We start from the raw sequence: 13,565 nt of genomic DNA on the forward strand, positions 1-13,565 counted from the left end.
CTGTCGGGGCACCCGCAGGACGGGCCCCGCAGTCCGGGGGAGGTGCGGGCGTGCGGGGGACGTGGCGCTTTCTGTGCGAGGCTTCACCTGCGGGCGCCGTGGGTAACAGCTCTGCTCCTCCGCAGCACCGGGACCGCGGCAGCCTCCGAGCCTTTTGCCACCGAGTTCAGCCTCCTAAACATGCGTGGGTGAAAGGTAAGCAGTAGCATCCTTGTATTGCACCTAGGCAAGCTGAGAGACAGGAACAGAGCGACTTGCCCGATGCAACTTCCTGCCACCTCTTTTTTTACTTTTTTTTAATTGGGAAAGTGTTAAGTGACCTGGGACCCGAGCTGTCAGCTCGCGAAGCTCAGTCTTCTCAGCCCCAGGCAGCGAGTTGCAATTCCTATAGCTAGTATTGCAAGAAAGGAGTGCATCATCATTTGATGTGTCTCATGCCAGCTCTTAAAATTCAGTTTGGTATGAATGAAAGTAACCACCCTCTCTGTTCTTCTGTCTCTTGCTCTTGAAGCTATATAAAACTGTGATATTCTCCTGTGTTTTCAAGTTGGAGCGGCTTCGGTTTTAGCCATAAGCAATGGCAACATAAAAAGTAGTCACAACTGTGACTAAAATACAAGAAATATTGCTCAACCCTGGAGATTATTCGGTCACACTAAGGAGGTCAACTACAATTTAAATAACACTAAAATTTTAATGTAGTCTAAACAAAGACAAAGAAAATCTCAGCCTAAATATTGCCACATTATGTTTATCATGCCAACTATTATTATAACTCACTGCAGTATTTCAAATAAAAGGAACAATTCAGCTGAAGGGCAGCAGTGGGAGTCAATAATTCAGATGCTGTTTATTACTCTGAAAGACTCTAGCTGGGTACCCTTGGGCAAGTCACTCCACCTCTCCATGGCTCTCTTTTCTTCCTCATAAAACAGATAAATGTGCTTGCTTGCTTCACAGGGGTGTTGAGAAGTTTAATTAATTAATTAGTTTCATAACTACTTGTAGATCTTTGGCTACATCGTTCTACTGAAGTGCTAAGTATTATTTCAACTAAGAGTCCCCTTACTGTGTCTCATCACTTATATGTGTTTTTTTAAGTGTCCTGTGTTAGTTAAGTTTTTAGGGGAAGTCAACAAAGTAGCAGTTTTGGATTGGGATTGTCTTGACTCTCTGTAAACTTCACTGAGATGTGAAACCGAAATATACTAACCACAGTGAATTTTAATGGGGCAGAGCTACTGGGCCTATAAAAAATGTCATTTTCTTGTTATTCAAAGTAAGAGCTTGGCTTTGTTGCTTTGTTTGAAGTATTGTGATGTTTTGCATGATTTTGAATTGCCATGAGAAACACCTGTGTGCTCTTAAGATAATATGAGAGAAAGATATGAGAATAGCTTTTAAACACATTTGTATTCTCTACCATGAACGCTGACCTCAGGAGACCCTTGGTGCTGATTTTCCACTACACATCAATACACAGTCTTCTTTACAACCTGTTCATTGGTTATAAAGAATGTTGCAAGAAAGAAATGCATAAACTGAACCATTGATTACCTATGGTAAAAGTTGGTAGATTTTGGTTGTCTAGGCAAACTCAGTTTTTATTGCAGCATATATTGGTTATTGTAACTAGGTATTGAGTAAATATCTGCACTACAGCAGTGAGAAAAATGCATTTTATTACCTGGCCAAATGTTAGATGTGATTTTTATAGGTTGCATACAGTTACAAGTAAAAATGAGTAGCTGAAAGATTTTAGAGTGACATCTTGGGTTTGGTATTTTTTAAAGGCTCATGAGGTCTGTGTGTACCATTTCTTTTCCTCAAGGACAATGACAGTACATAAGCTTTTTTGAAACTGAATTCAAGTAAAACCTAGATCAGAGGTGGTAAAAAGTGGTTCATATCATTAGGCAGATGTTGGGTTGTGATGAACATAGGAAGTTTGCGTCTTGGTAGAGAAATTATCACATCCATCAGTATCCAGCAGTCTGAGCAGTGAAAACTAGGGTTAAATAAGGAGGTAAATGTCCATAAAACTGAAGTGTCCCTTCTCTCAGAAGTGATTTCATTTAACTAAAATTCAGTCACATTCTTAGTTTGTGTATGGAAACTTGCACATCTGGCACCCACAGCATGCTATAGCAATGAGCAGAAATAAATCTAGTTACTATTGCTATTGTTCCTGGATATTTTGCAAGAAATAAAGCCCTTTGGGTTGGAGGGGGTTGTGCTGAAGGAATTAAAAAATAAAGAAAAAATTCAGCTTTTTGTAACCATTGTTTTCTTGCTTCGACTTGGTAATCCAAGTGTGTGGTGAGTGAAAGAGGTTATGGCTTTTTCTTAGCAAATTGTATTTAATTGGTAAATACGACATCTCAGCAGCAAGTTTGTCCTGGCTGTTCTCACCTTCTTTGCTGTCTCCATTCAGCTGAGGTGGATCAAAGAGCATAGCTACAGCACTGTATTCTCCTAAAGCTGTTAAACCATGGTGCCAGTTCACATTCAAGACTATAGCCACATACTTCATATAAATAATTTAGTAATAAATAGTTTAGTATAAATAATTCTGCATTTGACTCCCTTTGAGCCAGTTTTCTGTTTATATGGGTAAACTTTGTACTGATGTCTCTAAGCCCAGCTGGGATAGGGTGAGGTCCTACAGTGCTGCATGAGTAAACCCCCAAACCCTTGTGCACTGCACTTTAAGCAGCTTCTGCTGTGTGCTCAGGATGAGAACTGGGCAGAGAAGCCTGCTAGGAAAAAGGAAATTTAGCAAATGCCACCAGAGATCTCTCTCATGAATGCTTTGTCAGTAAAAGTTTAGCAGAAGTAAAGTGTTGGTAATGGAGAGCTGACCAAAGGGGTCAGGTCATTTTGGGAATCACACAAAGGACAGAGCACTGGAAGTGTTTTCTCACATCAGGTGCTGGCGTGACACTTTCATCCACTCTTGGGACATGGTCAGATGTGGAAGCACAGGTACAATGTGACTATTATGTACACGGTCTGAAATTACCTTTGTTTGGTCTTTCTGTTTTTCCCCTTGCTTAGACTCAGAGTATACAGGAGGAATCAGCAGTAGCATTGTTTAGAGTGGGCAAAGGATTGTAGGTCATTTACTTTGGTAGGTGTTATATCTCAGTACAAGAGAAATGTAATTTTAGCGTACAAGCTCTTTTACCATGGTTGTCCTGGTTTATGCTTCTATTTTGTGGAGTTTTTTTAATTCTGAACATTTTATATAAACCTAGTATGCCTTCTTCAGCCTTCTAATCAAGTGGCTGCTAGAGTTGTTAAAGTATTTTGAAAAGTTGTTCACAGGCATTTCTGTGGATATCGTGTTCCTTTTAATCATATCCTTGCAATCATGGTTCATCACACCTTTTACCAAAATTATCTGTCCAGTTTCAGCTCTGCTGTGAGAGCCATGCCTGCACAACTTACAGTCAGAAATGAGATCATAAGATTCTAAATTTCAAAATTAACCCATAATTTAATGGTTGTGTTGACACCTGCTCACAGATTGCTCATGCACACTGCGAGTAACTACATTTTTCAGGAATCATGTGGCTGTTTAACTCCATCTGCACTTGAGATTTCTGTCCTTGAAAATGTAATGACCATGTTTTTCAGGGCTTTTGTTACGGGTATTCTGGGGAGCACTGGGAGAACAATAATAGCCCTGAAGGAACTACAGGACAATACATTTTATTGTCTGTCCCAGTTTGTACCCTGAAAAAGCAGTTGCATATGGGTACGTGTGTATTACATCTATGGAGAGAGAGAGAGGAGCTATATGCTTATCTCTCTGTGGAGAAACCCTAGGTGATGAGATAACAGCAGAGTTGTATCAATAAACATGAATAACACACTCATCTGTAGAGAGATGCAGCTACCAGGTAGGGTGGTACAATTTAGATCTACGACCACAGTGACATTTATCCTGTAACAAATGGACCAGTGGTTCTTCTGTGTGAGTACACATTTGGAGTCTGCATACTCACACTCTAAGGTTATCTGTAGATAATATAAAAGCAAGTGTTGGTTTAAATTGCTTAGATTACAAACTCCTTAGGTTCAGAAACTGACTGACATCGGCATCTTTGGACTTTGCTGGTGCTCCTCTATGCTGACACAATAATTTAACTATATGATTGCCGTGGTTTTATCCCAGCTGGTAACTCAGCCCCACACAGCCACTTGTTCCCTCACTTCAGTTGGGATGAGGAAGGCAATTGAAGAATTAAAGTGAGAACATTTATGGATTGAGATACAGTCTGTGTAATAGATAAAAGCCACACAAAACAGAGAATTCATTCTCCACTTCCCATGGGTAGGCAGGTGTTCAGACATCATGCCCAGGAAAGCACATCCCCAGGCTCTGTCACATGGAATGGTTACTTGGGAAGACAAATGCCACAACTCTGAACTCTTCTCTCTTTCTTCTTCTTTCCCAATATTGTATGCTAAGCATGACTTCTTATGTTATGGAATATCCCTGTGGTCAATTGGGATCAGCTGTCCCAACTGTCCCCTCCCAACTCCTTGTGCATCCTCAGCCCCACTGCTGGTGGGGTGGGGGGAGAGGCAGAAAAATTCTTGCCTGTATAAATGTTGCTCAGCAGTAACTAAAACATCCCTAAATTATCAACACTGTTTCCAGCACAAATCCAAAACATAGCCCCCTTCCAGGTACTATGAAGAAAATTAACTCTACCCTAGCCAAAATCATCACATGAAAATAGCAATAAAATATTAATATATTTTAATATATTAATATTTTATTGCAACACTGAGTCATAAACAGGATATGGAAGCATAGTTAAAATGAGTTTTGGTCCCATAGCAACTGAAGGATATGATGCATTTTAGAATTCCTGTCTGTTAATATGAAGTTCTGTGGAAATGCTTTACAAATAAAAAATATTTGATATCTTCAGCTACTCAAGTTTGTAGTTTTACATACTGAGAGTGAGAACTGGTTTTGTAACACTCCAGCAGAATCACATCATTTGTTTACAACATTTTGAAGACAATTGAATGAAGGACAATTAATAAGCAGGGAATATTAAAACTGTTAACTATACAAGACCAAGAACAACAAATAAGGGGACTTAAAACATTTACAAGTATTTGGAAGAGTAAAGATCAAGGCTAGCAAAGTAGAGTTAGTTGGAAAGAGGATAAAAGTTAAAGTCTGATATTAAAACACTTGTTTTAGTATCAGAAGTTTCTGGTGTTGTAATCGGCCTCCTCAGAAGTGAGGGAAGATGGATGGCATGCAATTCCCTGGAGCGTGTTAGGCACAAGGAGGAATTCTGGCAGCAGTAAATTGGCTTTCCCCCTTTGCATGTAGGATTATTTTTTCCTGTCCTTTACTTGTGCCTCCTGGGCCTTGCCATTGCTATGTGAAGTTTTTCCCAGTTCCTCCTGCACTCCATTACTGTACCACTGGATCCACACAGAGGCTCCAGCCTGGCATTCTGTTCTCTCTAGAACAGGCATTCTGTTCCCTTGCTCCCTTCTTGTGGTGGTGGTTGTGCCTTAGGGCTGTGGGCTGTTCTCAGAGGAAACGCTAAACATCATTCCTGATACCCAACTCCAAAGGGTTCACAGCCTTACTGACCTGAGTGGGCCTCTGCCAGGGCCAGGAAGACAACTTACTTCTCAGTGCTTGCCAAAGGAATATTGTTTCACCACCCGGGTTGTGCGGGAGCTTTTGTTTCTGAAGTGCTTGTTACTGTCATAGTCCTAAACCCCAGAGGTGCCCTACATGCTGTAATAGTGTAATGCGTGGATGAGTGGTTTGCTTGGCTTCTGGGACATTAATGGAACAAAGTTAGGGAGTATATCCTCTTGGCCTAGATGAAAATTCTCAAACTGCCTTCCTATACTGTTAACATCTGTGAAAACACTTCTAAAGTAAAAAACAAAACTTAATTTTAATTATTGAAATGGCCTTTTGAAATTATCTAAACCCAGGATACAGTGCTGGTGTTCTAGAAGGAATCTTTCTCTAGTAGCTTGTAATTTTAAGCCTTCTTAAGTGGTAAAAGTGATTGGGCTTTCATTCACTGAATGTGGATGCCTTAACAGGCAAGTCTGTACTGGTTGAGAATGATCATCTGCAGGATTCTAGATGTCAAAATTACTTCTTTACTCATTCTACAGAGTGAGATACGGAATAAGAGATCCTAGTAAGGGTTAGCAGTAGTAGTATTAGTGCAACAAAAAAATTACCAAGAAAGCATTTTTTACAGGAGGATAAATTGTGAGACATGGTAAAATCCCCCCTAGAGCAAAAAAGGGTAAAAGGTGCTTTTCTGTGTCAAGTTAAGGCCAAAGAGAAAGGCTGCTTCGATAGAAAAACAAGAAAATAAAGAGGAGACAGTGAAATGAAAACAGAGACACCGCGGGAACAGGACAGGGACACAAGAAATTCCTTCTGATAATAAAAATTAGCAGCAAAAGTCACTGCGAAATTCATAGAAATGAATATGTATGAGCCTATTGTGAAATTGTATGCATATGCATTTGAAAGGGGGATAAAAAGGAGGACTGAGGTTCGAAAAGGTGCGCATGCCCTTTTAAAGAGAGCAGTCTCTCTGGCCTGCGTCCAGCGCTGAATAAACATACCGGCCCTATAACTTAAAAAGTTGTAGAGTCTTTTTCTCTCCGCGCAACAATTGTAAAATAGAAGGAAATTTTAAATCCCCAGATTATGGTTTGGACATGCAGACTATTTAAATCATGTTTTCACTTGAGGCAGAGAGAAGGTTTTGTGTGTGTGTGTGTATGCTCTGTTAATTTATATATGCTGCGATAAAATAGACAAATACGCTTTTAACTGGAAGGAATGAACAAATGAAACTTCCATCACAGATGTCTTACAGATCCTACTGTGAACTTATAAAAATATTTTGCAGTTGCTCTCTTACCTGTAGCATGGTGGAGAATGAATACAACCCTCCATTCTCCTGGAATTATGGTCTGACACAGCTGTGTACTGCTCTACACAGATCCATTTAATTTTGTGTTAGATCAAAAGACAGACACAAGTTTAAATCTTGACTGCTGACAAGATGGCATATACTGATAATCCCTATAGGAACTGGCTGTTTCTGGTTGCCATTGGGATTTTCATAGCACAGCTGTTAGTCAGACATAAAAGCTGATACAAACTTCTTTCAAGATATTTCCAATAATTTCAGAGCAAGTGCAGTACTAACACCTGGGTACCTGAGCTGTACTTTATTTATGGCAGATGTAATTCTGAATTATATTTGCGATTTCAGTATTTAAGTTTTGAAATACCTTTGAAATTATATAATTGTAGCATGTTTTTCATAGTGAAAAAGCCAGAGGAAGAAATGAAGTAATGTCCCCTGGTGGTTAAGGTTGCAATAGGTGTTTTTCAAGCTTTAAGCAGTGATTTTTACACCTTCCCAGTGTTTTTATTGGAGAACCATATAGTCACTGGTTTTAGCTCACCAGTCGAAAGGTGGGTGAAGGACTCCTGACTGCTCCTATCTCTTGGGACATGGGAGTTTTCCACCCTGGTGTCCTGCCCCATAGCTTTTAAAGGGTCTCAACAGTACTGCTTGTTGATGTAGAAGATATCCAGCATGGAACTTTAGTCAATAGATTGATTGTGATTATTACAGCACAAAGATAAGCTTATAGTTTTATTGTTTCTGCCCCATCATACACCTAATTATGCTGTGTTGGATATGGTTCTCTGGAACCAAATGACAATATATATAGGGGAATTAGTCTCCATTGACCCTTTCACCTCTCTGTTTTCATGGACCTACCCTGATTTTTTTAGTACCAGAATATCATTGCATTCCGTTAGAAGAATAAATTGCTCTCCCATTTTTAAATACGTTAGCAAAATATTTAGATTGGTGGTGAAACTGACTTTGTTGAACAAAACAGCTCTTCAGTTGATGTAACTGGCATGATTTTAGAATTCTAGCATTATATAATGGTACCAAAAATTCCAGCTGATATATTCCATGTTATAGATTCTGCTCCTACAGAAGTTTGCTTTTCTCTGCTGTGATCTAACCTACCGCTTCTTGTGTTACGTTTTGGCAGTTGCCAGCATTGGGACGAAGATTTGCACATCCCTTTCCATTTAATGGAACAATATTCCACACACGTCTCGTTGCAGTGTTATCTATTAATTTCACAGTTTTGGTAGGACAGCATCTGTTTCTGGTGGTTGACCATTTCTTGTTGAAATACCTATGACTTTCTTACCCATTTTAGCACTGGGTTCTAAAATTGCTTATTTTAGTTTTAAGACCATTCTTGTGATGTAATTTGTGACAAAACTGTAGTGAGACTGTTGTTCAAAATGAAACTGCATGTTATAATATTACAAGCATTGAAAAAATTTGAGTAAAAAAAGTTCATTTTCACTGTCAATAATTTATGAAGTGCAAATTATGAAATTTATATCCATGCTGACTCAGAGGTCATTTTCTAAGATAAAAGTTTGCACACTGAACCTGAAGATTTGATTTTCATCAGTATGGTGGAACAGATTTTCTTTTAAATATTTGAACACATTTCTTAGGCAAATGTTTGTTTCTCAGGTATCTCAGGTAACCATAATGAGAACTGTAGCCTTTGTGGAAAATAGTAGCTTCCCAAAAGACGACAAAGAGTCTGATGTTTTCATGTCCCAGTCCTGGGTTCTGGGAAGATCTTTTATTCAGAAACCTGAATAATCTGTGGTGTTGTAATGCCTCCATTTCATGGAAGTTTCAGTCACCTGAAATCTCACCTTTTTTATTCCTGACTGTAAATGTTGACAAGGTGCCCATGTCAGAGATGGGTCATGGCTAGTGTGGTAGATGCCAGCAGAGACACCTGCAACTTCTGCTTTTTAAGAAGTGTTGCAAGTTTGGTCCCAGGTAAAAAGCAGCTGCAAAGCAGAGTGGCTCTTCAGAACTGATACTACAGAAAAACACAGCTCCTTACCTTTTTATAGTTTTTAATCACCCACAAGAAGGTCAGATTGCTTCAAGGACAGCTGTGCAAGCTGGTGATCCTAACAGTGCCGTCGTTTCCTCTCCCTCCTCCTCTGCCCCTCTTTCACTCCTCTCCTCTCACTGATGAAGTGATGTTTCTGTGCACGTGGCAGGAGTAAATGGATCTGTCTTTTCTTTTAAATAGTTTATTTGGTAAAGTTATCTGTATAAAATAATGTTTAGTTTAGTTAGTGGTTTCAATTTTACAAGACCTTTTTTTTCTTTCTCTACAGCTGAACATCTACCAGTTGATGCAGATGGGGAGAACTACAATTGTTAAGATTTAATCTGTGTTGTGTGTTTTTTTTCTGGAATAACTGATGGTTTTTACTGTTTGTTTCTGCTGGCAGTGGAGTTGAAATCATGCAAAATACTCTTTCAATCTAGAACTAAATGACAACATTTTCAAAGCATACTGTATAATATGATTTTCTTTCATGGGCAAGCATCCTTCATTCTCCTTCTAATTTTTAATACATTATCAGATCATGGTTTCCTAATGGAATAAAACCCCCTCGTTTTCAGAAAAGGTTGAGTTGCTTGGTAAAGTTTTTCTTGGAAGACATGACTGGTAATGATGCAGTGTAATATGAGAGTAAGAAATTCCTTTAGCTTTAAAAAATAGTATTGTGAGTGCACGTTAAATGATCAGAAGGCTCAGACTCCAATTCTTTCAAGCCCTGCGTATCGGGCAAACTTGTAACAAGTTCACTTACAACTGGTAAGCTGGAGTTTATGTGGACAGTTACCTGCACAGATCCAGCTTCACCTAAGCTATGCTGATAACCAAAGTTCAGAGGTTTGCATGGAAAGGAAGGTGCACTCCCTTCCAGCTGCCTCCTGCCATCCTTCAGTCACACCAGGCTGAGCCCTGCAAGGTTATGGGACAGGGCTCTCTGTCCCTAGTCAGCTGTGGCTACTGTGAGTTATTGTCTTCATTTCATAGGAAAGGTGCCAGTATAATTTAACCAAGAATAAATGATTTTGTACTCCTGCCTATTGACTTTCTTCCAGATGGTGACTCTGAATAAATATCCAATAGGTTGGTTTTCAGTTATTCTGTTGTTAGCCTAAAGAATGTGGTGTAGTGGTTCCTCCTCATGTAAAGGTAAAACGAAAAAGGGTTTACTTTCTCAGTGAAATGTGCACATGAATAAAGGGTGAAAATGTGGGAGGCTATTGAATACCTAAGAATACAGACTATGACTTTTTGGCAACACTGGATGTGTTTGATGATGGTATAATGCTGGGAAATGTGTGTTCAGATTTGCAAAGGAGTTCTGGGAAACTTTACTGTATATTCCCTAATCCTTGGTCAGAAATAACTTAATTTAGGGAGCTCTTAAAACCATCCCTAAATTTATATATGTTCTTAATTGTCACTGATGTGCAGAACACTTACAGAAATCAAACCAAAGGAAAGAATGCTTTAAGTCCTTACTGCTAGCTGGGATTTTTTTCTGCTTGTGTGAACCAGGAAGTTTTTTCAATAAATGGTTAAAACAGAAAAAGCTACAGGCATTTTTGGCTTCTTTTGAGGTGTTTTTTAGGTTCTTTCCTCTGCCCACAGTTCTAAGGATCACAGAGGCTTTTAAAAAAAACTGTAGTGGGTTTTTTTCTTATTATGACAAAGCAGTTTTTTCATCAATTAAAAAAATTACATCATGTTTCAACCATAATGTATTGCTTTGGCTGTTTTTTACCTCCTTCCTCTCAAAATATATTGTTGTATAGTTTCCTTCTGCATAGAGAAGAATACAAGTAGTTTTGAGTAGGTCTGGATAAACTGTGGTGGATGTGTCTTTTCGTATGTGTGTATGTGGTGAGAGACTATGTAGATATAGTAGAAGTGTTACCAAATAAACCAGCCTGTGATAATGTGTCCTGTAACAACTGGTTTACATCCAAAACAGGGCAAAATGTACTTGCAAAATGCATTAAAATACTATGAAAATGTCATCTTCCCTTACACTCTGTTTAAGCAATTATGCTGCTCACTGTAATAGATAAATTTAAGGTAAAAATTCACAAGAAATTATGTATTTCTTGGCCAAAGAGATTTGCTCACAAATTAATTTTAGGATCTGAGCACAAAAATCTAGAGGGTCTGGGCACCCAGTAGTCATGAAGGGTCTTTGTCTGTCAAAGTTTTCTCATATTAAAGACTTTGTTGAAACAGGATATGGGTCTCTAAATAAGGTTTTAGCAGCCTCAGCTTCTATTAGAAAATTTTGGCTATGGAATAGGGACCTGTGGGGAGAAGTAAAAGGTTGCTTTGTACTTTAACTTCCTACAAGTTTTATGACTGAGTCCTATGAAACTGGTTTTTCATGGGAGAAAAAAAAAGTATCTGTTTTTAGGTTTTCTTTCCTTCTATTTCTCCATTTAATAATTGAAAACTACTGTTCATTATTTACATAAAACTGTCTCACTTGAGCCTGCTTTCCATAACCTTTTCCCTCGTAAGAATTCTAGGAATTTGCTGGCTTTCCTCAGGGGAATCTTGGCCATGTTTTATCTGTGACTTTAGTCCAGATAGTTGGTAATTTCTACAAAGTAACTTACTATGTTTAAATTGCATTTGCCTCTGCATAGATTTCTCATTTGAGCACATTTCAAGAAATAATGGACATAGAAGAATATGCATTTTAATACAATATTCAGCCTTCTTGGTAACTGGCAGTAAATCTCCTCATGTAAAATGGAAAGCCCTTTGGAAAAAAATACTAATAATGCAAACCCCTAAATGCCCGGAAGGCAAAGTATTTCAGCTGTTTTTCTAAGACTCTGCCACTTACTGTTTCCCTTTTTGACTCCTGACTTGCTCTTTTCTTTTTTTAAAAAGAGGACCTGTCAGAACCAGAGGCATTGAGCCCTGTATAAAGTGACCCCGGTGCAAACCTCCAGCATTCCTCATCTTTCCCTCTCTCAGCTGCTAACATCAGCCAAGGCAGCAGGCAGGCTTGGCTGCCGCCAGCTTCCTGGCTCTCCTCCTTCCTCCTCCTTTCCCGCCCTTCTCCCCTTGCCAGTGCAGTCAGCACTGCTTCATATTAGGCACCGTTGAAATCATTTGAAATCTCGAGTACAAGAGCTGTTGTTGTGTCCCTTCAGCTGGTATCAGCTACCAGAGGGCAAGGTGTGGGAAGGAACGGACTTTCTTCAAAGTGTACAGCTGTTTCTCTCAGGTGAATTGCTCAGTAGGTGTTTCATCTGAAGTATTCAAATAGAAATGATTTGAAAGTCACCTGGAAAATACATGGAGCTCTTTAGATGAAATCATATTTCCTAGAGAGGGTCCTGAATGTCAGTGTCTCACAGATTCATTTTCTAACTTGTTCTTTCATGTCCACCTACCACAGGACATTTCAAAGATGGTTTGGCTGCCATTGAGACCTGGAGATCTGATGCCACAATGAGGACTCACACACGGGGAGCCCCAAGTGTGTTTTTCATACATGCGGTTTGCTTTGCCTTTGCCTGCGGTGCCAGGGAGGACCAAGACACGATGGTTCCTTTTGTCAATGCCAACTATGACAGCTACCCCATGCTCTACTTCTCCAAGGGGGACGTGGAGACCCTGAGACTTCAGGCCAGCACCACCCACCAGCATATTGCAGCTCGTCTGATCGAAGCAGTGCAAACCATGCTGTCGAATCCCCTGGAGTACCTTCCTCCCTGGGACCCAAAGGAGTTCAGCGCTCGCTGGAATGAAATTTATGGCAACAACCTTGGGGCCCTGGCAATGTTCTGTGTGCTCTTCCCTGAAAACATGGAGGCCATCAACATGGCTAAGGATTACATGGAGAGGATGGCAGCTCAGCCTAGTTGGTAGATTTTTGTCTTTTTTTTTTTTAAAGTTATTCTTACTGTGTAAACTGCTTACAGTTGGAGGAGTGAGTGGATAAGTGAGTTGCTTAAATTATGTCAGTTGTACTAATATTCATTTTAACAGTGACTAACTTGCTGAATGCATTTACCCTTATCGGAACCAGCAGTGACACACAGCTTTTCACTGTCACTGAACTTATGGAAAGGAGCATGATTCTTTATGCACCACCCTGTTTGTTGTAAAAAACTAAAAAGTAATCCAAACCCACTCTAAATCAGAAGAAAAAGTTTCATATTTGTTTTTTGGCAAGAAGTGCTAAAAGTGTTACTTTGAAATTTTTTTCCCCCAGATTCATACACATCTTTTGGGTAACTAATTCTTCCTTAGGAAGAATTTAGGAAACGGGGACCTATGAAAAAGGTATAATTAGGTGTAGGTAAAAATGACACTCTTGGGCTTCTGCAGTTTGCTCTAACATCTGTCTGAGCTTTAGTTCAGGCTGGCAGCTTCACTTGGCTGCGTGGATCTTGGGCCTCTCCTTAAGACATACTAGGACATTATAGTGTCCATCTGATTACTGGAACTGCCTGAGTAACTTGCATTTTGATGACCACCTCCTGGATTAACTTCCCCTGGATTTGAGTTGTCATCCCTACAAGTTACTCTGTCTTCTCTGTGCCACACTCTTT

General features: G+C 39.5%; 1 protein-coding gene across 1 annotated transcript in view; it reads left to right on the top strand.

Moving 5' to 3' along the window:
• Positions 1-70: 70 nt before the first annotated feature.
• The window catches only part of DSE (dermatan sulfate epimerase), a 34,558-nt gene continuing 21,063 nt past the window's right edge, over positions 71-13,565 (top strand). The window contains exons 1-2 of the mRNA XM_005418438.3: positions 71-195; positions 12,407-12,875. Coding sequence (XP_005418495.1) covers positions 12,460-12,875 — 416 coding nt within the window. The 5' untranslated portion in view covers positions 71-195; positions 12,407-12,459. The remainder of the gene's footprint in view (positions 196-12,406; positions 12,876-13,565) is intronic.

The sequence above is a fragment of the Geospiza fortis genome, unplaced genomic scaffold, assembly GCF_000277835.1.
Source record: "Geospiza fortis unplaced genomic scaffold, GeoFor_1.0 scaffold98, whole genome shotgun sequence".
In the NCBI taxonomy this organism is placed as follows: Eukaryota; Metazoa; Chordata; class Aves; order Passeriformes; family Thraupidae; genus Geospiza; species Geospiza fortis.